This window comes from Sycon ciliatum, chromosome 9 (assembly GCF_964019385.1).
Source record: "Sycon ciliatum chromosome 9, ocSycCili1.1, whole genome shotgun sequence".
Classification (NCBI taxonomy): Eukaryota; Metazoa; Porifera; class Calcarea; order Leucosolenida; family Sycettidae; genus Sycon; species Sycon ciliatum.
Window position 1 is genome coordinate 5,824,787 of NC_088651.1, and position 25,107 is coordinate 5,849,893.

General features: G+C 47.7%; 1 protein-coding gene across 4 annotated transcripts; it reads right to left on the bottom strand.

Moving 5' to 3' along the window:
* Window positions 1-5,411: 5,411 nt before the first annotated feature.
* Window positions 5,412-25,107, bottom strand: LOC135824798 (uncharacterized). 4 transcript variants are annotated; one of them, XM_065337502.1, is made up of 13 exons: window positions 24,673-25,107; window positions 22,208-22,259; window positions 21,253-21,565; window positions 20,675-20,697; window positions 18,328-18,643; window positions 17,600-17,815; window positions 16,398-16,520; window positions 15,513-15,737; window positions 14,945-15,253; window positions 14,458-14,646; window positions 8,376-8,420; window positions 7,141-7,247; window positions 5,412-6,587 (listed from the first exon to the last, which is right to left on the bottom strand). In XM_065337502.1, exons 2-13 carry the CDS (start codon window positions 22,220-22,222, stop codon window positions 5,661-5,663), a joined length of 2,808 nt encoding a protein of 935 aa, XP_065193574.1. In that variant the 5' UTR covers window positions 22,223-22,259; window positions 24,673-25,107; the 3' UTR covers window positions 5,412-5,660. The 4 variants fall into 4 exon arrangements, with proteins under 4 accessions (XP_065193574.1, XP_065193577.1, XP_065193578.1 ...); XM_065337505.1 differs by having other exon boundaries at window positions 22,208-22,301; XM_065337506.1 differs by lacking the exons at window positions 20,675-20,697; window positions 21,253-21,565; window positions 22,208-22,259; window positions 24,673-25,107 and adding an exon at window positions 19,002-19,380.

Here is a 25,107-nt window from a genome sequence, read left to right on the forward strand (position 1 = left end):
AGGGCATCCAGCTATGCCATGGTACGGCTGCACTCACCCCTCGCCTTCCTATAACTATGCCAATCCTACGACACCTGACGGATGCACGCCGGAAAAGTAGTGTCCTGAATGGCCATGACAAGCTGCTCTACCAAGCCGCCATGCTGCTTCTTTGGATTTCTTCGGTGCGCTGAATTCACTAATGGCATCACACGGGGCTGTACTAGCTCCCCTGGTGACGGACGCCTGCAACTCTTCCTGCTTTCATCCAAGACGGACCCATTCGGTAAAGGCGTTACTAGTGACATTGGCCCGTCTGTACCGCCGTACTGCCCGGTCCGTGCCATTGTTAGCTACCCATTTGTCACTCGTCGCGAGGGACCGGAGCAACTCTTGTTCGTACTCTCGAACAGACAGCAGCTGACCAGGCAGTCATTCACAGTAACAGTATGGTCTCTTGTCGCTGCGGCCGGTGTACCATCCCAGTCGAACTACTCCGGGCATTCGGTCCACATTGGTGTAGCCACCACCGCTGCTATGGCTAGTGCCCCCGACTCCTTCTTCCGAGTGGCAGGTCAGTGGAAAGAGCGATGCGTGTCTATGCTACATCCAGACTACAACAAGCGCATAGCGCCAGCTATCGTCCCGGCTTGCTGCCGTGCCATGGATGCCATGATCCCCAACTCGGGTGAGTAATGAGCTACTGAACTCTAGCTGCGCAATGCTTGCCTGTGCTGACATTAATTGACCCTTGCTGTGCGTCAATAGTGCTTAGCTAACGGAGTGCTGGTTTCATGGGTCCACTCTCACAACTGGTGTTATCTAGCTATTTGCTGCGGCTCTGCCTTGCGCTATATTACATCCATTTAGCATTGCAGCTCTACGTTGAGCTAACAGCAGCTCTACTTTGAGCTAACAGCAGCTCTACTTTGAGCTAACAGCAGCTCTACTTTGAGCTAACAGCAGCTCTACTTTGAGCTAACAGCAGCTCTACTTTGAGCTAACAGCAGCTCTACTTTGAGCTAACCGCAGCTCTACTTTGAGCTAACAGCAGCTCTACTTTGAGCTAACAGCAGCTCTACTTTGAGCTAACAGCAGCTCTACTTTGAGCTAACAGCAGCTCTACTTTGAGCTAACAGCAGCTCTACCTTGAGCTAACAGCAGCTCTACTTTGAGCTAACAGCAGCTCTACTTTGAGCTAACAGCAGCTCTACTTTGAGCTAATCGCAGCTCTACTTTGAGCTAATCGCAGCTCTACTTTGAGCTAACAGCAGCTCTACTTTGAGCTAACCGCAGCTCTACTTTGAGCTAACCGCAGCTCTACTTTGAGCTAACAGCAGCTCTACTTCGAGCTAACAGCAGCTCTGCTCTGAGCTAACACCAGCTCTACTTTGAGCTTCAAACCAGTTGTTTCGAAACCAGCACTCCTCAATCCAAAGATGCCTCTTTGTTGACTTGTTTGTGTGAGGGATGGGGCTAATGGTGTACTAGCTGTGCTAGTACTTGTTAGCAACAATCCGAACTAGCGCACACACTGCACTGCATTGCTTTGTACTGCATTCAAGACTGACGTCATGCGCTTTGTTTTGCTGCGTAATCACAAATGGCACCAGCCCATTTTTACGGAAAAGAAAAACAAATCTTGCTTGCCCTGTTGTGCTCTTCCAGACAACGGATCGTGCTTCAGCAGTGTTTCTTTTCCCACCATCCCTCCCTATCCAACTTATTCACACCATCATAATATTATCGTACCGACTAACCGGGTCCACTCTCACAACTGGTGTTATCTAGCTATTTGCTGCGGCTCTGCCTTGCTCTATATTACATCCATTTAGCATTGCAGCTCTACGTTGAGCTAACAGCAGCTCTACTTTGAGCTAACAGCAGCTCTACTTTGAGCTAACAGCAGCTCTACTTTGAGCTAACAGCAGCTCTACTTTGAGCTAACAGCAGCTCTACTTTGAGCTAACCGCAGCTCTACTTTGAGCTAACAGCAGCTCTACTTTGAGCTAACAGCAGCTCTACCTTGAGCTAACAGCAGCTCTACTTTGAGCTAACAGCAGCTCTACTTTGAGCTAACAGCAGCTCTACTTTGAGCTAATCGCAGCTCTACTTTGAGCTAATCGCAGCTCTACTTTGAGCTAACAGCAGCTCTACTTTGAGCTAACCGCAGCTCTACTTTGAGCTAACCGCAGCTCTACTTTGAGCTAACAGCAGCTCTACTTCGAGCTAACAGCAGCTCTGCTCTGAGCTAACACCAGCTCTACTTTGAGCTTCAAACCAGTTGTTTCGAAACCAGCACTCCTCAATCCAAAGATGCCTCTTTGTTGACTTGTTTGTGTGAGGGATGGGGCTAACTATCTATCTATCTATCTATCCATCTCGTTTAGTTTCCTTGCTGGTCCACCTGATCAAGATGGTCTCCCAGTGGCACATTCCTCGCTGGGTGTTGAGCCGTTTGCTCACATTCAGGCCTAGATATGGCTAGCAAGTACAGGGCAAGATGACAATCCTCATAGCAAGTACAGGGTAAGATAGACAATCCTCATCTGCTGTCGCTGCACGCATACTAGTACTCATGTTACAGTGATTACTATCATGCAGTAGAGGAAAGCTGCATGAGAGCTCAGTAGTACGCACTTCAGGTGTACTGGCAAACCAGGATTTAAATGAAAGAACTTCCCTAACTTTTGATTGAAATCTCTCTGCATGATTGTAACATATACATGCAGGGTTACACATGAAGATCCTGACGACGATGTACGGAATGTACGGCAGCAAATGTGCACTGAACCTAAGCACCAGGCATCTGGCCGTGGCCATCACTCAACCGTACCGCCAGATGCCGTCGGTGGTTATGCCTCCTCAACACTTGGACACCATTCGGCAACAGCAGCAACAGCAGCAACAACAACAGCAGCAGGCTCAACAGGATCAGCAATATGAGCAGCAGCAACAGCAACCTACGATATAATTATACGGATTGAGCATTGCTGCAATCTGCGGCAGATGTGGCGGAAAACGAGCCGATCGGCAGCGAGATTGAGCACGGGCCAGGAGATGGCGGTGCTGCCGCAGATGATCTAGGAGACCACTCATCTTCATCGGCGGTATATCGGCAGTGCTTTGCGACATCAACCGTACTACATGAAGCCGATTTGATGAAGGAGGGGAGCACAAGGGAATTTTCCGAATCAATCCAGGACTTGATCAAGGCCAGTCCATTGGCAGATGAGCTGAAAGCGACGAAGCACATCACCTACTCGGCCACGGTTATCTGCGACACCGAAGGTAGCGCAATGACCATCGCCAACAAGTGCAATGGCGGAATGATCTGTACGACTGTGCCGCTTGATACCAGGGTTCAAGTGGACCGTGGCACCGACGACCTCACGGGTGAGCCACAGGACCTGCGCCACGCCAGGTTGCTGCTCTCAACACGGCAGATTGGACTGCGACAGTACAACTTCTTCGTCCCCCACAGCTTGGACCTTCTCGGCGAGGACCCGTTCACTGAGGCTGAGGTGGCTCTGCTGCTTCCGGCTAAAGCTGTGAGCAATGTGTTTGCAGTCTGCTCCAGCAACCCTTGCCAGGCGCTGCAACGGCTGGTCCACGCTATGCAACGCCTGAGATCGTATGTGTCAGCGTTGATCAAAGATGGCGAGATAAATCGCAATCTGGTCGATGAGAAGCTTTTCACGGGCAAGCTGATAGTTATACCGACACACTCGGCCACCCAGCGCACAACCAATGGCCGTGGCGGAGCGAACGAAGTGCAGCAGTATCTCACTGACGTAGGCGATATCGATACGCTGCTGACGTTCTTCGACGACTACGACGAGCTGCCCTGTTGCTGTTGCTGTGGGGACAGTGCTGAGCTGATGGGAGCCGGTGACGGTGTGTTGGTTAGCGCGGAGCACTATGCAAGTGTGAGCATAGCTGCGGAGCTCAAGAACGCCGGGCAGCTGTTCGACTCCGCCGAGTTCCACGACTCCCTCTGCCTCGTTCTCGGCGCGGGCGCCGGCCTTGGTAAATTCGAATCCCTGAAGCTGCTGCTCATCTATCATCGGGAGGCCATGCAGTTCTACAACTTCTTGCTGAATGCTCTGAAGAATGGCCAGTGGAACAAGGAAGACATCGCCGCAAGCGCTGGCAAGAAACTGGTGATCCTGCACAAAGATGAACCGCTGGAGCCGTCCCAACCTCACCAGTACAACTGGTCCGCTGACGCCCGTCTGCGACTAGACCTGCCCGAGGTTGACATCAAGGACGAGAAAATTAGTCACTCCCTGGCGGAAGTGACCACCAAAGAGGGGAAAATGATGCTTAGTCTCCGACTTGGCAGCCTCCCTGAAGTCTTTGCAAGGACAAGATGATTTGCGCGCAGGAGACTGGAGGGCAGCGGATCCCGAGCGCTTCTTCCAAGGAATCAAGACAGCGGTGAAAGAACTGCTAGAGCGGCGTGTGGCAGCGTTGAGAAACCGAGCCAAGGGGCACGTCGACAAGCTGCAAGGGAAGAAGGACCTGTTAATGGGGATGGGAAAGTGCCATCCGAGCTTTCTTTCAATGTTATGAAACAAACAGATCAACAATTGACACGAATTAAAGCGTTGTGGACCCTGCCTGGCGCCAGATGTTACTAAAGTAACGTCTTTTGCATAGCGGCATAGGTTGCATACATTACGGCCCTATGCCTACGGACCGCAGTCACCGCAGACCGAACAAGTTCGGGCATGATCACGTTTTTTCTTCTGCCGACTGGATGCCTGTTCAGCGGTCTCTCGCTGTCCGTGCGTGTCTTTTCACGAAGTTGGCGAGTCTCCGAACGATGGGATATTTGCTCTGTTGTTTCTTGGTGTTGGCGTATCCTTTCCCAAGCACAGCGACTCTTGAGGCGGCGGGACCCCTCTCCTCCCATCTTCTACTCTCTGTGTGGGCACGCCTTCCGACACCGTCTGCTCAGAGCTTCAACCCTGTCATTTTACTCTTCATCATAGTCCTCTGTTATTTGTTAATGATCTCAGCATTCTACTACTTATACAACAACCGCGCCGCGCATTAAAATACTGCAATATACATGATCCTTACATTCCCGCGGCCCGGCCCATTAGCAGCACAGCCACAATCACTCGAATGATAATGCGATAATGGGACACCGTATCCTTGTTGACCTAGGTAAAAAAGCATAGCGATGTTATCATATTTTTTCAAAACATAACATGGTGTTCGTATCCGCACTATCACCCTGCATGCATTCCCCCAATACACTTCGCATCATACACATCCATCCAAGTTGCTTCACGCCCTATTGGTCCAGTATTGGAATAAGGTGGCCAGCTGGCTTTGATGGTACGGTACGAGGATGTACGGGATAGCGCCATGCATGCCGAAGTCGTCAGGCACAAACAAACAAACCAACACAGAATTAAGGCTGTGTGGACCCTGGCTAGCGCCAGACGTTACTTCAGTAACGTCTTTTGCATAGCTACGGGAAAAATAATCATGTTCCTCTTTTCTTTTGTTCATTTGACTTATGCGAAGGCTAGCCAAGCTTGCTTGGTGATGTCAACGCAAGTAAGCATAATACTAATAATTATTATAAAACACAATAAGCTGTCCTAGGCCAGTGCCTACGCAGAATGATGGCCTATAGGACGTAGAAGCTGATCAGTTACTAATGTTTACAAATGGTCAGATAGCAGCTGAAGAGTAAACACTGAGTGATCATCATCAAGGAGTGCAAAAATCATACTGCCATCCACCATCAACTGAGAGATAGGGGCTGGAATTGATGGCAACGGCAAGACTGAACACTGGCCTGTACACGTAGTGCAGTCAACATACATGACACATTCCCCGAATACACCATCATCGCTATAGCACCAGCATGGCAGGATTATAGTGTTGGCCACAGCAACTGAAAACTGAAAGAACATTGGTACACCACCAGTCTCAGAGCGATCCACTTTGATCTCAAACCATGATGGCATTCGCGGATTTTCCTCACTTACGTTCAACTTCATGATGGACCAATTTGTATCATTGGAGTCACTCTTTGGTATCACAAACAGAGCGCGGTCACTGCTGCAAATCCTCTCCGGCAACTCTGGCATGCGGAGCGGATCCCATTTTACCCATACTGCAGCATCATGCCTGGTGTCCAATGAAAAAGCTTCTAAGAAATGGTTGCGCCAAATGCATACCACGAGAAGCTCTGACTGGGTGATAAATACCTTCACCCAATTATGAGTGAACCATGCAAATCCATGCATGGAGATAGCATCACATGGTATTTCTCTAGTACAACAGTTTCTCTGCAGATCAACAACATAGATCTTGGGGAAACTGGAAGGCAAGAAAATTCCGCAGTACATTTTTGCATCATGAAAACAAAAAGAACTCCAGCGCGAAAAGCTTGGGAGGCCAATGGGGTTGAATTCGGTCCATGCCTTCGCAGGATCCAAATGAAGACATTCCTTGAGAGGAAGAGTAGACCGGTAGATAACTAGTTCTTTCTCTTCCTGGCACACAATGTAAGCATCCCCATTGTGCATGGTGCAACGATGGATATCTTGCCCGCAACCAGGTAGAGGGCCATGACAAGACCACTGCAGAATATTAAAAAAAGAAAAAAAGAAAGAAAATTGGACTGAGCACATTTTCCAGCACAGCTCTGATCAAGATATGGCAGGCGGTTTCAGACAGGGTATGCTACTTGCAAAAAGCACCACTCCTCACTGCAAGTTGCAATCATACCCAATAGTGAAGAATATTGTGCATAGTGTCCTTTGCCCAAAGATAAATAGAGAGGGGAGCAGGCGAATGCTAGTTAGTAGGAGGAGCTGGGGGTGGAGGGGGGGGGGGGAAGAAGAGGAGGAGGAGGAGGAGGGGAAGAAGAGGATGGCTATGTAGTGATATGGTTCACTGTTTCCACCGTGAGCATGACATGACATGGGCAGGTGACACTCGCATAGGCTTCTTTCCGTTCGGAAGTTTTCCCTTGCTGAATCATAATGTTGTATCCTGACCGCCTACATTTCATCGAAATAGGATTCGCTCCACGTCAAACGTTTCAAGGGGTACATGTGCCCCTCCCCCCCCCCCACACACACCTAAATCTGTCTCAGCATTACACAGCATTTACATCTGGTCTCTTCTTACCTGGGACTCTGGTTGCGGCCCGAGAGACAGCTCATCGTCAGCTCCCTGGATTTCTACTGCATGTCCAGTGTTGGCAGAGACACTGGTTGAAATGGCCTCTTCAGCATCTGCAACAATGGAGACAAAACAATAAATTGAAACAGAACGGCTGGAAAAAAGATTCAAGCCTGAAGCATTATTCTGCACTGTCATGATACACTAAATTCTGCTACAGCCGATAAGAAGGTTGTCGAAGCGTTGGTGTCACGCCCCTTGAAAATGAATACCGCAGGCCAAAGTGGTGACAAACAAAAGTCGCGTCACCAACGCTTTTTGAGTTTCCAATGGGCACCTTATCCCGTCGACTGGAGCTCGTGCAAGATGCGAGGACAAATTTCTGTTCTTGTCTTGAAGAGATTGTCTTTTTCGCTGCAATTCTTTCCTACCCGAGAGATAGGAGTTCTGATTTTCGCTTCCCTCTGCAGATCTGGGTAAGTAAACGCCCCCAGAGATAATTGGTCTCAGAACCAAAAGAAATCAGTGATTCCCGCGATAGAAATAACAGAGACGCCATTCAAGGTTCTTGGCTGGAGACTAAAACCGGAAGACAGTGCAGACACACCATTGGCTAATACACAATTCACATGACAGGCACTTGCACGTTTTACAGGGAGTGATATACGAGAAAAGTGACTGTGTGGATTCACACAGCTGCACTCGACGACAGGCACGTTTGCATTTTTGAATGCTTCACCGACCAGTAGCCATGAGTATTTCAAATTTTCAAAACACGCATACAATAATAATTATGTTCTAAAGAGCCGCGTAAAAAATCAAGTCTTGTTTCGCGCTTTTTGGTGTGAATGTACTCGTGAAAGTGGGCCCCCAGCTCGCTCGCACTTTTCGGCCACTTTCAGCCACTTTTCTCGTTCACAGGTAAAATACCATTGCAACTTTCCGGTGCACGTGGATTTGCCTGTCTTGTGAATACCCTATAAACAAAAACCAGCTACTGTTTCTCCTCCACACCATGAAACTAGAAAACGCATGACAAGTTGGAAGAAAAAAGAAGATGGTCTTCAAACCTAAGCCTAGCATACACGCACGCACCCCTCCGCCTTACCCTCCCCCCCCCCCCACACACACACGCGCATCCACGCATGCGCACATGCATGCACACGAACACCGACATGTACATAATGGCAAGTGCATGGTGATGGACCAAGGTTTCATCACAGCCCTATTTGTGCACTTACGGTCAACGTGAGCAGCGGTCGAATTTGCCTTTCTTGCCACCACACCTAACACGACACAGAAAAAAGACCGGAAGGGGGAAGGATAAGCATAATGTTACGACTGCAGGGTCACGTGTTCTCCTTACGTCTTAGACTCCGGAGGGATTCACAGAAGTATTCTTGCTATTCTATACGCGGTACGACGCAATTTGCGACGCAGCGGCGCGATGTAAACTCACAAATTTCCATTCACAGAATAAGTCAGCGATGCGACGACGCCTAGAGGACGTGCCTCTAAGGTCAATGCAAATGCGTACGTCACCATGGCATTTGTGTAGCCCGGTACAACATAGTATACAAATCTACAAGCAATCAACTGTCTTGAACCGTTTGTACAACTTTGCTGCAAAGAAGGTCCGAATTCTACATCGCATAGCATGTCCCGTCAGCCCAGCTCAACTTCTGAGAGCATCCGGTTGCGACGGTTGCGTGAGCTATGCGATGGGTGTGATTGGGGGATTTCCCGGTTTCGCGGCCGTCGCAACACACATCGCATCGTAAAATAAATACTTCTGTGAACCCTGTGTAACAGCGAGTGACGTTGCTGGTGCTAAGATGGAAGATATTCAAAGTCAGAGTTCTCAACCCCTTTTCTCTTCATCGTGTTTGATAGTGCAGTAAGGCATCCTTGATCAAACATACCCCATATTTCCCACAAAAAAACTTCACTTCAATGTTTCTTTCACTGTTCTGCTGCTGTACCAACACTTGAAACACATGAAAGAGTCTTCTTTGCTTTTCCACAACCTCCAATGTGAACACTCAACCGTCAGAACTACATGCACATGTACGTTACACAAAACATAGTGCGAGCAAACTGCTGTGTTTTCCATGGACTGTGTTGCTACTTCTACCCATGGCGTGATTTTATGCCTCTTTGCTTTTTAACAAAACGTGTGGAGTGCGATACAAATCATTATTATTATTATTATTATTATTATTTCTCCTTTATTCACTTCTTTCGAAGGCGATAAGCCAGACCCACCGGGAAATATTTCCATGGGTGGGACAGCAAAAAGAAAGTGAAAAAACAAAAACAAAAAAAAATAAATAAATAAAACCTAAAAACCAAAGGGACAAGAACTAGTTGAAGGAAGAGGAAGAAAGGAAAGAAACTCAATCCGAACTCCAACATCAAAACAATAATAAAGAATTTGCAGCGACAGGCAAAATACATCAACCAATGAAGGGAGTAGTAACAAAGGAAATATCAGTCTTTATCAGTCGTTATTCAAGTCTCTTAGCTATTGAACATGCAAACGCAGCAGAGGTGCATCTACATGTTAAGGATAGTTCTCAGTATTTTAATCGAACCTTGTATAGCCTCCTGTTGCACAATAGCCAGGTCTCCTCCCTGCACAGTCCGAAGGCATTGAGGAGTCTCCCCCACCAAGCCTCCCAGGGCACCGACAACCACAGGGACCACGTCAACCTGGTTGAGGGACCAAATCCTCGAAATCTCCCGCTTCAAATCATAATATTTCGAGCGCTTTTCAGCCATTTTCTTATTGATGTTGTTCTCACCAGGAACGCTGATGTCTATAATGTAGGCGATGCGCTCCTTGTCATCAACAAGGAGCAGATCGGGCCTGTTTGCTGATAGTTTCAGGTCAGTTGGGACCGAATACTCCCAATAGAGGCGATACTGATTACTCTTGACCAATGCCTTGAGCTGGTGGTCGAATCGTGAAGCACCAGTAGGTAGATCTCGTGCTTTACACATTTCGAAGTGCACATACTTTACTATCCGGTTATGTCGTTCAATGTAACTGGTCCGAGCCAGAACTGGGCAGGCACTGACAATGTGGTCAATTGTTTCTAAGCTGCCCTTGCAAAGCCTGCAATTGGCATCAGTTCGAGGAATTGACTTCATTATGGCGTATTGGTAATTTTTCGTTTTGAGGGATTGGTCTTGTGCTGCCATAATCATGCCTTCAGTTGAAGGTTTCAGTGTCCTTGATTTCAACCACATGAAGGTAAGCTCCTTATCTAGGCGATTCTCCTCCAATCGGCTCCAATACCTCCCATGCAGCGGCATAGTGGAAAGTGTTTTGGATTTTCGCTCAGCGCACGCTTGTTTAATGGTATGCTTATTGGGTAAAGCTGGTCCAGCTGCTGGCAGATCCAAACTCGACAGGAACTTAGCGGCCTTTGCAGTTATTGAGTGGCTTTTTGTTGTAGGTTTTTGTTGATGATACTGATAAAGCAGGCTTATTCTGTCTATTGGGCTGGTACTCATGTAGCGGGCCAGGCCACACATGCTCCGGCCGTGCATATCCTCACAAGAGACCAAGCCCCGGCCTCCATCTCCCCTCTTCATGTAGAGCCTGTTGACTGAGGCTTTGGGGTGGTGAAATCCAGACGCAGTCAAGGCTGATCTTGTCACTCGATCTGTGGTCTTGATTTCAGCCTCGGTCCAATTTACGATTCCATAACTATATGTCATAACCGGCAGAGCATACGTATTGATGGCCTTGATCATGTTTCGCGCATTCAATCCACTGTTAAGAAGCAAATACAATCTCTTTTTGTATTCTGCAGTGAGTTGCGTCTTGAGCTTCGGGTGAGGTATCATGGCTGCTTGCACTACTCCAAGGTACTTGTATGTTTCATTGAGTCGTAGCGACTCTGCAATGGTCTCATCGCCAACCTGGATAGAGCATCCTTCATCTGGTTTTCCTCTCCTGACGTGCAGCACGGCACACTTGGCCGGGTTGAGATTCATGCCGATGTCATCACCAACGCCACACACGGTAGACACGAGGGTAGTCACATCCTTTGTAGTTTTCCCATAGAGTTTAATGTCGTCCATGTACCAAGAGTGATTGATAGACAACTCGGCGTCTCTGCAGCTGACTCTGTATCCCAAAGGCAATCGGTTGAGCTCAAAACTGATTGGGTTTAGCGCCAGGCAAAACAGTAACGGGGATAATGTGTCACCTTGAAATATGCCTCTTCTTATTGAAATGTTGCCGGTAGTGACCCTGCATCTTCCCTGGTCGCATATGTGCATTGTCGTTCTCCAGTTCCGCATGCTACGAGCAATAGTTGTGACCAAAGACGGGTGGAATCGATACATCGTCAAAGCATGTAGAATCCATTCATGCGACACACTATCAAATGCCTTTTTGAAGTCCAGGTATGCCATGACCAGATTTCGCCCTTTCGTATCGGCATCCTCCAGAATCATCTTATCCACCATCAGGTGCTCCTTATTATTATTATTATTATTATTATTATTATTATTATTATTATTATTATTATTATTATTATGAGTCTTTATTCCACTCCAAATTGAAAATAAAAATAAAAATTGGAGGTATTACACTAACTCACCGGACTTATCATAGCCAAAGGTAAGCAGCACGGAATAATATATGGAAAAAAGTAAGGTAGAGAGAGAGGAAGGGAGAAAGGCGCATGTACCATCACAGGCATTAAAGCTCAGAGGTATCATGGCAACAGGTATTGCAGAAAGGGGAGCATCAGAAGTTGGCGAAAAATTCAGGCCGGCAAAGCTCATCACTGGGCACAACCTCCAATGCGCACCCACAGAAAGATCAAATACGAATACCCACAGAAATACCACAGTGTTTCAATTACAAACTAAAACGAATACAATAACATACAGAGCATAAAAAGCCCACCAGGGACAGCGAAGAGCCCTATGCTGCACCCAAAACAGATCTTAGAATGGCCATCGAGCCAAGGATAGCAGCCTGCTGCAGTTCATGAAGGTGCCGCTCTTCTCCACATAGCTGCTTAATTGAGGTAGCCGCTTCCTTCGTCAGGCCACCAAGAGCACCAACTATGATGGGCACTACGGACACTGCCTCTCGCTGCCAAATCTGCCCAATTTCCACTGCGAGGGGCAAGTACTTCGCTCTCTTTTCAGCATGTTTTAGTGTTACTCTATGATCCAGTGGCACACTGACATCAATAAGTTGGACTGACTTGCCATCGTCCCACACAAGATCCGGCCGATTTGCTCCAACCATCCTATCTGTAGGGATTGGCATTTCCCACATTAACTTACGGCCTTCACTATCCTCGACGTAGTGTGGCAAGTGGCCAGGGGGAGCAGGAGATACCAGTCTGTAGCGATGACAGAGTGCCCGGTGGACTATAGCGGCAAGACGATTATGGCGAGTAATGTATGCCGTCCGTGCCAACACGGGGCAGCATGCCAAAATATGGTCAACAGTCTCCCCCGGACCTCCACACAAACGGCACACGTCCACCACGGAAGTGTCGCCAATAACCGATCTTTGGTAGTTCCTGGTATTAACCACCTGATCCTGAGCAGCAAATACGGATGACTCAGTGGATGGACGCAATGTTGGAGACTTTAAGAAGTTGAATGAGAGAGGCATGTCCAATACACCGCCACTCCTCTGCCAATAGCGACCATGCAGGGGCTTCTGCCGCAGAGAAGCTTGGGTGGAGGTTCTGATAGCAGACTTAACAACGTCAGTTGTTGCACCTCCGATGTCCAGGATGTTGAAGTGCTCCATTGCCGTGGCCGCCCGGGAGATGATCGACTTTGTAGGCGGAAGATTTTCATGATGAGCATGCAGCGCAGCAATCAGCGGCAGGTCAGAGTGCGCCTGGATATACCTAGACAGGCGGATGTATTTCCTCTCCAGCAGGTGCTCAACCGATACAATCCCTCGGCCGCCCTCAGATCTCGGCAGGTGAAAGCGGATGGTGGAAGATCGTGGGTGGTGTGCTCCCACTGCGCGGAGCGCACTTCGGACATTCCTGTCGAAGGTTGCAATGGCATCCTTCGTCCATGGCACAATACACAAGCCATACGACAGCACTGGGATGACATAAGAGTTAATAGCACGAGAGAGGTTGCAGGCGTTGAGAGATGTGTGGGTCACCAGCCGCAATCGCCTCCTGAACTCTTTGGTGGTGGCCACCTTAACAGACTGTTCCGCCATGCCAAAACACTCCCTTATGCCAAGGTAGGCATACACGGAGCCGTCCGCCAAGGAGGCAATGCTGGAGGCTTGATCTACTGTGACAGTTGCTGGCTGATCTGGATCAACAGCACCATGTGGGCACACAAGCTTAGCACACTTTGCTGGAGAAAGCTCCATTCCAATGGATTTCCCAACGCACGATACTATGTTGATCATTGAGTTAAGCTGCTTACTGGTTGCGGCCATCAGCTTCACATCATCCATGTACCATAAGTGGGATACGGTTGTTGTCCGCTTATTATTATTATTATTATTATTATTATTATTTGCTGAGTCTGCTGAGGTCTGAGGTAATGCTGCACAATGGTAGGTACGAAGTGGAGTCGCCCTTGACTAGAAGTTTCATTGCAAAATGGCGAATCATCACGCAAAATAATCACCTGCAGTAGCACAATACCTACTGCAGTGCACAGTGTGCAGAGTTGCACATGTGACTGATCAGCGGTCCGCGTATTACGGTCTCTCTCGAACCAGCTGCGAACCACGATTGAAATTTTTAGGGGGTGCTTTGGCAGCCAAAGCGCTGCCTACGCCCCTGCCAGTCGATTTTCCTGTAATTTGCCATGCGGCAAGAAACCCACTTCAGAGAAGTTTCAGTAGAAAAATCAGACGTTTTCCCGGGTTACATTGTCCTAACTTCGATTTTCAGTGTATCAGCCATCGTGAAAATCGCCGCCATTATCACTCAGAGAGAAGACATCGCACTCCGAAGAAGAGGTGTTCACGCTGCGCCCGAGAGTGAAATATTGTGCTCTTTGACCCTCCATAGTTCCCCTGAGAGAGTGAATGGGACGTAGGTAGCTTGGAAATGGCTGTAGAACGTTTTTTCCTGGACGCAGCATTCAGCTATTTCAAATGTTTTCTTCAGCTTGATTTATTTTGAGAAAATGTTCTTCTTCACGGTTTCTGCACTGGACACGTTTGGGATAGAAAATTTCACCTGCGCAAAACTGGCTGTGCAGTTCACGCGCTGAGATCCCTATCGAAACATTGACAACAGGGCCCATAGACATAGTACACGCAACACAACACAAAACAAAAGTATTGAAACTCACCACCAAGAATCTCAGGCAGCGCTTTCAAACCTTCTCCGCCATCATCGAAGACGAGCTTGGTCACTGCAATCATTGCATGCTCAACGTTCGGTTGGTCAGCCACAGCTTCAGACAGCTCATCTCGGTCCATGGATGGAAATCTCTCGGAGAACTCTTCAACCAAGTGCTCCAGGTCATCAGGATTAAAACCTGGACAAGAATGCAAAGAGTTTCGCACCTTTTGCTCCCGAGGTAAATTGAAGCATATCAAGAAAGCCATTTGGTTGTGAAGACTACTTTGGGCTATGAAGAGAGTTTCCTAGAAAAGATAATTATGTGGACAAGCATCATGGACCGAAACATGCAGGCAGCAACCACTTTCCCAAACGACAGCCAGTCGTCTGTTGACTAGTGATGACCTCCGGGGAGTCCCTATCATCATGTAACCAACGCTTACAGGTTACTACAGCTGCTATCCGTGTAATCCTACTGCAGCAATACGTCTTACCTTCACCACTGCATGCCGTGGGACGGAAATTGAGAACTACCGCTCCGTCCACAGTTGACACTTCGAGGATGTGCTGACCAGCGAGCAGGCTAGATCGATCCTTGCAGAACTCCCAGAGCTTGGCATGAGTCTGGGCAGACATCTGTACAAACACTGCTGTGCCTCCGCTCTCTCTGTGGACGCTGTCTGCGTGGATGCTCTGATCACCAAGGAGATTGCAGAGGTTACCTACGACTCTGTCAATGAAACTCGAGGCTCTGTGATTATACTCACAGTCGATGATGAACTTCACTATATACGAGCTCTCGTCTGTTTCAGAATAATAACAGTGAACACACACACACACACACACACACACACACACACACACACACACACACACACACACACACACATACACACACATACAAACACACACTCTAACACACACACACATACGGTATATACATGAAAGGTGGCAAGCGGAGCTCCCAAAGCAGGGTGAGTTCTGTAAAATGACAAACAATCCGGCATCCGGCAGCTCCCTTATCAAGCAATCACGCAATCATGCTAGCACAGTAATGCTGACCTTTAAACTTCAGTCGTTTGCTGTCACGAATAACCAGCCTAGTCACAGGGACTAGTTCATACTCAGTGATCTCTGTGATCACAGTGTTCTCGTCGATGAAGCCAGTATCCTTCAAGTACTGCTTGGTCTCTGAAATTCTGCTGCCGTCCCTGGTAGATCCAGTGCCCATACTGATGAAACAGGGGTGCTTACTTAACTCTGTTTGTATATCAGCTGGTGATTTTTCTGCGACAGACGAGAAACAGGCAAAATTGACAAACATGCCGAACACCGTGAAAGCCAGTTCAGATCAGTTTCACACGACGACTGAGAGGGATGGGTTTGAGCGCACCCATGCCAAGACAAGCCACCGGCCGCACTGAGAATACATTCGCGCCCAGCCTCAAGTTTCCATTCATCAGTGATTACAGTTTGGTCCATGACTATTTGCGTACAACAGGAACGCGTGTGGTGTCTTTCAGCTTGGTAGATCTCCCAATGATATGCTGGTATTGTCTTCATTCGCCAGTCCTGAGTGCCCCCCCCCCCCCATCCTCCCGAGAGGTGTACAGAAAGGAGAAAAGAAGGTGGAGGCAAAGGGGATGTTGTGAATGTGATGTTGGTACGAGTGACGGTCAGTTTATGTAGCCGAATGTGATCTACTCAATCATCCAGTCAATGCTGTGTTTGTTTCATGGAGAGGAGTATGTGGAAGATACGGAGCAATGTATCAGGGACCGCTTTGAAGAGCATTGCAGAGAGTATGCGCACCCACAAAGCCTTGGGTAGAGCATCATCCATTGCACCAGCTGCTACAGCATGCAGCGGGGTGTTGGTGTTGGTTTTGGTGAGATAGTACCACACCTTAGATTATGATATACTAGACAGGTACAATCTATTGCTCACCAACTTGGCCGTCCGCCCGTGTCACCTGACCCTGGTACTGCAATTCCTGCGCCACACGGTCATCAGTGATGCTAGCGCTAGACGCCAAGCGATCGATTTCAGTCAACACTGCTTGTCGTTGTTCTGAGCAAGACCAAAGCAGAAGCGGGATGATGAAAACGGAACACATTCTAGTGAACAGTATATTGCACTGGGTAGAAATCACCTCGCACGCCAGTTTAAATGCGAGTCATGGCTTAGTGCACATGAAGTACTTGCAATGTACAAGAACAATGAGAGAGCAAAACCGACACTAACGGATGTCTCCAAGTGGGTAAATGCAATCAATGGGGCAACGTACGTACTTCTACGTGTAAATTGAATACACATTTCATCAATGCGATAAATAGAACAATTGATGCCAACATAATACAATGTAACAATCATGAAATGTAAAAAATATATAGAAATTAATGGACTCGGATGGAGAGCCAAGGATTAATTTATACTGGGTCCTTTCTCTTTTGCATAAGAATTAAAGTGATTCGTGAACGTTTTTCTTTCGATGGTCATCAGTGAACCTACATCGAATAGTGATGTATGGTGACGACAGTTTCAGAGTATTGTGTCGTGCTAGCCGTTTGTCACAGTTAAAGGTGCTGGAAGCTGCATGCAGTAAAACGGTGGTCTGTAGTACCAGGCTGGTAGCTAGTCACCATGGTCACGGTGGTCTGTAGTTACCATGGTCACGGTGGTCTGTAGTTACCATGGTCACGGTGGTCTGTAGTTACAGCTTTTACTCTACATGGTATAATTATTTATTCACCTGTAAATCTGCAAATCGCTATCCGATGTAGGTTCACTGATGGCCATCGAAAGAAAAACGTTTACGAATTGAATTTTATACATGTTTGCATTTCATGATTGTTACATGGTGCTATGTTGGCATCATTAATTAAATTTTGTTCTATTTATCGCATTCTTAAAACGCCTCTTTAAACATTACATCCTCCTTCTTTTTTCCATGATAACATTGGCTCACGATCCGAGTTCAAACGAGTCATCAGTAGATAATAGAGAGGTTAGGCTGCACCTAATTTTTGATGTGACCCTCGAAATTTGGAGTTTTACGCCAATCGAAGACCTGTTTGACCTTAAACTGCACGTCACGTCAAACAAATTACTAACGTGCAGCTTAATCTCTCTAATAGCCCTTCGCCTACCTTCTCCCATGTTCTGCATCCTCAGCAGATCAATGGTCACAGGCGAGGTTGGCTGTGGTAAGTGGATGGGTTTCTTTCTCCTGTCAAGGACGGTCTGTGACGTGCGCATTCGTGCCACATCCTCGGCAGTGTGGACCACCCGTTGACGTTCCGGTGATGAGAACTCTTTCATCAGGTCTAACACTTTATTGCAGTCTTTCTTGCATTCTGTAGAAACTGAACACCACATGCGCCAACACATGCGCCAACAAACATACGAGGACAACAAATTCAGTTGGTGACATGTTTGGCCAAGACCTCCAGCTTCTTCAGGCAGAATACAGGTAGAGATCTGTTATAGCGTTGGTGTTCAAAGAAGTGTGATTTGTTCACTATGGACGATTATCACCACATGCGGTTGGACAAGGTAGTACTTCAGAGTATGTAAGTGATAACTTTACGACTTTGTAGTAAAGGCTATTGTATGGTATAGCCGATCTCTACCTGTATACAACACCACAGCACATGGCTACGCACTACAGCCACTGGTGTTTGGATATCCTGGGAATGGCCAACTCGCCAAGGGTCCTTGGAACCCAAAAGCTTCTGGGGTGTGGGCATCTTGCGTCCCACCCGGAGCCCATGCCTATTGCTCCCCACCCCAACGTATCCCACCCTAACGTGTCCCAACACACCGTCTCCTCTCCACCGTCCCCTGCGCAACTTCTGTCAGGTTCCACATGTCTTACCTGGAACAAAGGTATCCACTGACTGCATGTCATCTAGGAACTTTGAAAAGTTTGCTTCGGGTTCAGTGCTACGCACTATACTACAGAAGGTGTGGAACGTCTCAGCTGTACCCCTGCTCAGCATGTCTAGCAGTCGGTCATTGTGTTTGGCCGAATCATCTTCTACTCCCATCAATTCCTTCTTCTGCGTATCGGTGAGCAGGCCTTTGGACAGGCACGCTGTGCGGATTGTGCAACAGCTGAGCCTTGCTTGGAGGCGTGGAATCCACTCGCGGAACTCCGGGCTTGACCATGGCCCTGTGTTGCCTGCTTGACTCTGCAAAGTCAGCACACGATAGTCATACACACAATGAACTGAGCATGAAATACCTTCGGGCTGCCGAGTTGAATGGTGTTTGTTCGAGAAAGCCGCAACACTCCCTGCACCCTACATACCCAATCGAATCAGCGCACATCCGCCGAAATGCGAACGCGTTGGCGTATTACTAGAAAGGGATTTGTGCAAAAATTCACTTGAAATGTTGTTTCGTTCTAAAAAATCGCTTCAATACTGTCACCCTAGCTGGCATTTTGGTCTTCCTCATAGTCCTCTGTGAATCATCTCATCATTCTATTTATACAACAAAGTGGCATATTAAAACACTGCAACCTACCCGATCATTTCATTCCCGTACCATTAGCAGCACGCCCAAAACCATTTTAACGATAATGCGACGGCCCTATGCCTGCGGACCGCAGTCACCGCATACCGAACAAGTTCGGTTATGATCACGTCTTTTCTCCTGCCGACTGGATGCCTGGTCAGCGGTCTCTTGCTGTCTTTGCATCTTTTCACGAAGTCGGCGAGTCTCCAAACGACGGGATACTTGCTCCATTGTTTCTGGTTGTCGGCTTAGCCTTTTGCAGGCACGGCGACTCTCGAGGGACCATCTTCTACTCTCCGTGTAGGCACTCCTGCCGACGCCTTCTGCTCTGTGACATGCCCGGCCCATTAGCAGCACACCCAAAAAAGTGATAATGCGATAATACGACACCGTCTACCACCTTGATGACCTAGGCAAAAAACAGCATAGAGATGTTATAATTTTTTCATTCCTCCAGTTTTTTCAAGACATAATAATTATGGGATTCGAACCCGCACTATCGCCCTACATGCATTTGCCTGATACACTTCGCATACATACACATTCTTCCAAGTTGCTTCACATTATGATCTTGCATTTGATGGTACGGTACGGGACATGTACGGGATAGCGCCAGGCATGCCGACGTCGTCAGGCACAAACAAACAAACGGAATTAAAGCTGTGTGGACCCTGGCTAGCGCCAGACATTACTGAAGTAACGTCTTTTGCTTAGCTACGGGAATAACACTTTTAGAACCTGTGGTCTTCGGGGACCTCAATCGAATTATCATGGACGACAGTAACACTTATAAAATCTGTGGTCTTCCTGGACCTCAATCGAGTTATGCTGATCAAAAAGGCTGCAACACGTCATACAACCCTTTCTACCAAATGACAACAACCTCATGTCCTTGACTCTTTCAACACCAGTCTGTTCATTAATATGAACCGGCTGGTGATACTCACCACTTACGGATGCACCAGCAAGTAATTCAACTGCATTATCATCATGAAGAAACGCCTTGACCTCTTCAAAAGGGCAAAATATGATTCTGACATTACTGCCATCGTACCCAGCTCACTATTGTAGCAGGGATCGCGGCCTTGACTTACTGACCCCTAAGTGAGCCCAGACAAGCAACGTTATGCGAGTGTGTCACTATACTGTACATATGTAAATTTAGGTGCCAGGGACCTGACATGCAATAAAGGGGAAGTTAAGCCTTTAATTAATTTTCACCAGTTGTAGTCTTCGGGGTGCTGAGTCGAATGGTCTCGGTCCGAGGAAGCTGAGATGCTCCCTTCCTCCTTTGTTCCCAATTGAACTCGCGCACTTCCACCGAAACTGGGTGACTGCGCCCTACTAGATGGGGATTTGTATGCAAAATGTCACTAAAAGTGCCATTTCGTTCTTATAACAGCACGGATGACCCCGATTGGTCCATATGTTGTAGTCTTTTGGACGCTGAGTCGAATGGTTTTAGTCCGAAAAGGCTGCGATGTAGCGTGCTCCTGCGTACACCAGTCACCTGGTCACCACGCCAGCAGGCGACAAATTTCACACCAAGATTCAACTCGAAAGGTTAAAAGGTTCAACGCGAGTGACAGAAAGTCGCCCCAACATGCTGTGAGTTATAGCCTGCAGGCACGGTGACCAGGTGACTGGTGCTGGGTGATGGTAATGGGTTCCTGGTGAACTGGGCTGGTTTGACTTCGACTTACTCTAGTTGCTGCATCTTCACTGCCTGTATTAGAGAGGACAAAGAGAACAGTAAATAGCCAAAGCGTTTTACTTCCTCACAAAAGTGCCTGCATGTACACACACGCACACACGCTCACACACGCACACACACACACACACACACACACACACACACACACACACACACACACACACACACATCATGACAAACACATTTGCACAACTTCAGTGCAGGTTGGTGCCATCAATATGCACTGTACAGATATGGAGCAAAGCGACTCAAGGACATGCAGTATTGGCTGTACATGTACAGGCAAGCATGTAGGCCGTGTGTAGCCAGCGTAGTCCAGTCAGCGCACTAGAAAATGGCCGTCATACGTACTACATAGTCTTAACAGGCAAAATGGCAACTATGAGGTTGCCGGTGGTACATGGTCACCACACTACAGATGTGCTCTAGCACATAGTCACCACACCTCAGACGTGCTTGATGTGGTCAAGCATAGAGTCGCCACACCACAGATGGTCGAGCCCCCCCCCCCCGTGTACAATTCTGTTGGTATCTCTCTGCCACCTGACTGATAAAGTTGCTACTTACCTGCAACGAAGCTATACACTGACTGCATGTCATCTAGGAACTTTGAAACATTTGCTTTAGGTTCGATGCTACGCACAATATTGCAGAAGGTGAGGAAGGTCTCAGCTGTACCCCTCCTCAGAATATCTAGCAGTCGGTCATTGTGTTTGGCAGAATCTTTTATCGTCATCAATTCCTTCTTCTGCGCTTCGGAGATCAACCGCTTGGCACAGCATTCCACTCGAAGTTCACCGCAGCTGAGCGTTGCTTGGAGGTGTGGGATCCACCCGCGGAACATCCGGCTTGACCATGGCCATGTTTTGCTCGTGTGACTCTGCAATAACAACATACAGAGTGTATACAGTACACCTTGGCAGATAATGCTAGAAAAATGGCAGATTCTGCTCCAAAAGCAGTGAAAGTGGCAGAACCATACAAACCTTATGGCAGGCACTTCCTTGAATTCTGCTCCACGTCTTTATCCACATACCAAACATGCATGAAACCGCGCAGAAAAAGTAAAAGTACCAAATTTTGAAAACGTTCTGCCGCCAGCGGCTAGCATATCGTGAGGTTAGCATCACAGAAGCTGCCAGCACGTTACAACTAGGGAGTCGTAAAATACCGGTATTTTATGACTCCCTGGTTAAGACTCGTTCTTAGCAGCACACCTCGTGCCATGCAAGTTCTGTTCTTTTTTTGCACTGAGATCTGTGCTGTGTTGATCAAGCATTCATTGGGGGACGGGACAGCCGTGGCTAGCTGCAGCAGATGTAAAAGCACGCGCACATTACTTGCACTTGGCCACTGTGTGTGTGTGTGTGTGTGTGTGTGTGTGTGTGTGTGTGTGTGTGTGTGTGTGTGTGTGTGCGTGTGAGTGTGTGTGTGTATATTTGTATGTGTGAGTGTGTGTGTGTGTGTGTGTGTGTAAGAATTTCAGAATTACGCAAAGCAATGACGTGTGGATAATTCATACCTCTGCTGCAGCCATAACTGCGACAACAAAAGTAACGGACGTCAGTCACCACCTGTTGATGCATGTGCACGCAACAAACCGCACCAAAATAAACCTGGAACATCATGAGTGATATAGAAATGGAAAACATTCTTTAGAACAAACATTTCCGAGACAGCGGCTATATTATAGCAACAAGGAGAACACGTTTCACTGTAATACCCTACTAATACCAGTAGTGTAGGATGTGTTTTGGTTTGGGAAGGGGGGGGGGGGCATTGGTTCACATTTTACTGTTATGCATGTCGACATAATTATAGGAAATGCTTAGAGCGAAACTTGTCCTCCTTGTTGCTATATTCTTTAGAACGTTTTCAGCGGGTGCAGATTCAAAAGAAACGATAATTTTAAAAGCATTTCACACTTTTGTAGAAGTGTGGGCAAGGCTCCAAGAGTGGGCTCTGTGCGTTGACAAAGGTACATCACCCCCAAGAGTAGGCAACTCCCGCATACAGTGTTGTTTCGACAGAATTTCAAGTTGACGGCATTGTTTTGATGCAATGCTCCTCTTGCCCGAGTGATTTACAGCGTTTCTATTGCTTGTCAACGCATCACGTGTGCTTCCTTGCGCTATTTTGTACTGGCTGAAGTCCAAGATATGTCTGATAATACGCGCACATTGCATCATATGACATCAACTTGAGGAAGTTGGCTGCTCCCACGTGTCCAGAGCCGGAGAAGCATGTGGAGCCCTCCGCTCACCAAATGTGCAAGGAAGCATCACTCCACTTTGCACGTGTATCGGGGAGTCCGAATCAAGGAGCTGAAAGTAGCGCCAGGGTTCATGCCCTCTGGCCTTCTGATGGGTTATTCGACCATGGATGGTGAAATAGAAATGCGAACCTGCCTTTGAGTCACGGGTCGCATTTTTTGGCCACGACTGTACTGGTACTTCGAAGTTAGTCCTTAATTATATTCCACGCACGTCGTGCATAGAGCACTGATCAGTAGTCAACGTTCTTCTGTGTAATTCAGGTAGGACTTTTAATATGCAGGTATGTTGGTACTATACTGTCGTGTACGTGGAAATCCGCTCGCATGTCTAGCGGCCCCAGAGCACTGGCCATGCAGCCGTGGGTAAGCAGTACATGCATGACCTGATGACATTATGCGCTGCAGCGCGCTAGTCGCATCGGATCTACTTGCACTGACGGTTCTGTACGCGCTGAGTGCGCCAGCCCCGGTCTATCGACTGGATTTCCATGTCCACGACAGTACATGCACTATCAATTTGACCCGGTTTCAATAGATCTCCTGTATGTACCGTGTTTTGAATTCCCCGCGTCCTTTGGTGTGAACAACATTGCGAACAAAGTACGAATGACTGTAACCAGGTTTTATTTTATCTTATTTTTCATTTCGGCCAGTCGGCAACTATACTTCTTCTTCTTCTTCATCTTGGGGGTTAGTTAAACAAGGGGAAATAGCCATGTAGGAGCGTGAGCCCGCCGTTCGGCACCAGGACTTGCCGCTCGCTCGACTCGACTCTACTGAGTGAAGATAACCCACACCAATTAACCGTGCTTTACGCGCAGTCGCAGTACACAGGCACATAGGCTTCGGGCGCTTTCGATTGCACATTTGGGCCCAGGTTTTGAAATTCTGGAATGAACAGAACGAACGGATTGCAGCCATGTAAACGAACGACTACACATAAAAATCGTAAATGGGGATCACGTGGGATTCTGTGCACCCTCGCGCGCGCACGTGGACCTAGCATGGCGTTAACGTTGAGTGCGTCAATTCTGGAATTAGCAATTCTGAAATTAGCAATTCCGCCATTTCTTCAGAATTGACTGAATTGACTGAATTGGAATTGACGACGGAATGTGTGTAATCGAACTGTGCATCCACTGTACTGACCCTCCAGGAAATCGCGATTCCACGGATGCAACAAATTTCGCGATTTTCGCCCAAACCCGCGATTCTCAGCAAAATCCGCGATTTCCCACGTTTTTTGTTGTTTTCTGCACTATATCTCACTTTTTTATGCACTTTTCACGCAGTGCTTTCCATGATCCTGTAGGTTATTTGCACAGTACGACTCGGACTACTCCCGAGTAGATATACGACGCAACAAATTTCGTGATTTGGCCCAAATCCGCAATTTTCTGTGAATAATTCCACAAATTCCTGGCAAGTTCTGCATCATTCCGCACTTTTCGTCGCAGTTTTTGTTGTTTTCTGCCGCAATTTCTTGCGCAAGTTTTCGAGAGTTTTTTCCGCAAATTCCCGCAGGGACAGACTGTAATTAATTCTAGAATTCACCGAAATGTGTGTAATCGAACGCGCCCATCGGGTTGTTGAGACTGACGCTGACAGTAGCATGAGCCATGCATACCTGTTACCGATGCCCTGCGGCCTGTTCAGGAAACGAGAACGAACGACAATACCCAAGAACTGAACAACACTGGCTAACCACTTACCCAGAATGATCACTTGAACACCATGACAAATGGGGACGATGAACAGTCGAGCGGCGAGCGCTCCTGCAGCCTGGAGTCACGGTTTGCTTGAATCCTGGACACGACTTGGAACGTCGTGGGCGGATAGGCTGTACATGTAGATCAACGCCAACGGTGTACCGGTTCTCGACGTCGTGATGGTATGTAGCAGTCGAATAGAGCCTCCGAGGCACCAGGAAACTTCAATGAAAACCTACACAGATTCTTACATAGCCTGCACCCCAACAAACTTCGACACGAAGCAGCAAAACTAACACCACCTCGCTGCCTACAACAACTCTTCTATAACAGTATAAGTACAGTCATGTATAAGCTGCCTGTAGCATGAAAACTGAAGAAAGTACAGCTAGCGCTACACTCAGCCGGCCGGCGGCAGTGCAATATTAATTAATTTTC

Excerpts from the sequence above, each read along its gene's own strand:
- LOC135824798 (XM_065337502.1), bottom strand. Across the intron at positions 20,698-21,252 it reads AGTGTATAGCTTCGTTGCAG|GCAGTGAAGATGCAGCAACT; the intron begins GTAAGTAGCAAC and ends TCTCTAATACAG. Across the intron at positions 16,521-17,599 it reads GATGCAGAACATGGGAGAAG|AACAACGACAAGCAGTGTTG; the intron begins GTAGGCGAAGGG and ends GGTCTTGCTCAG.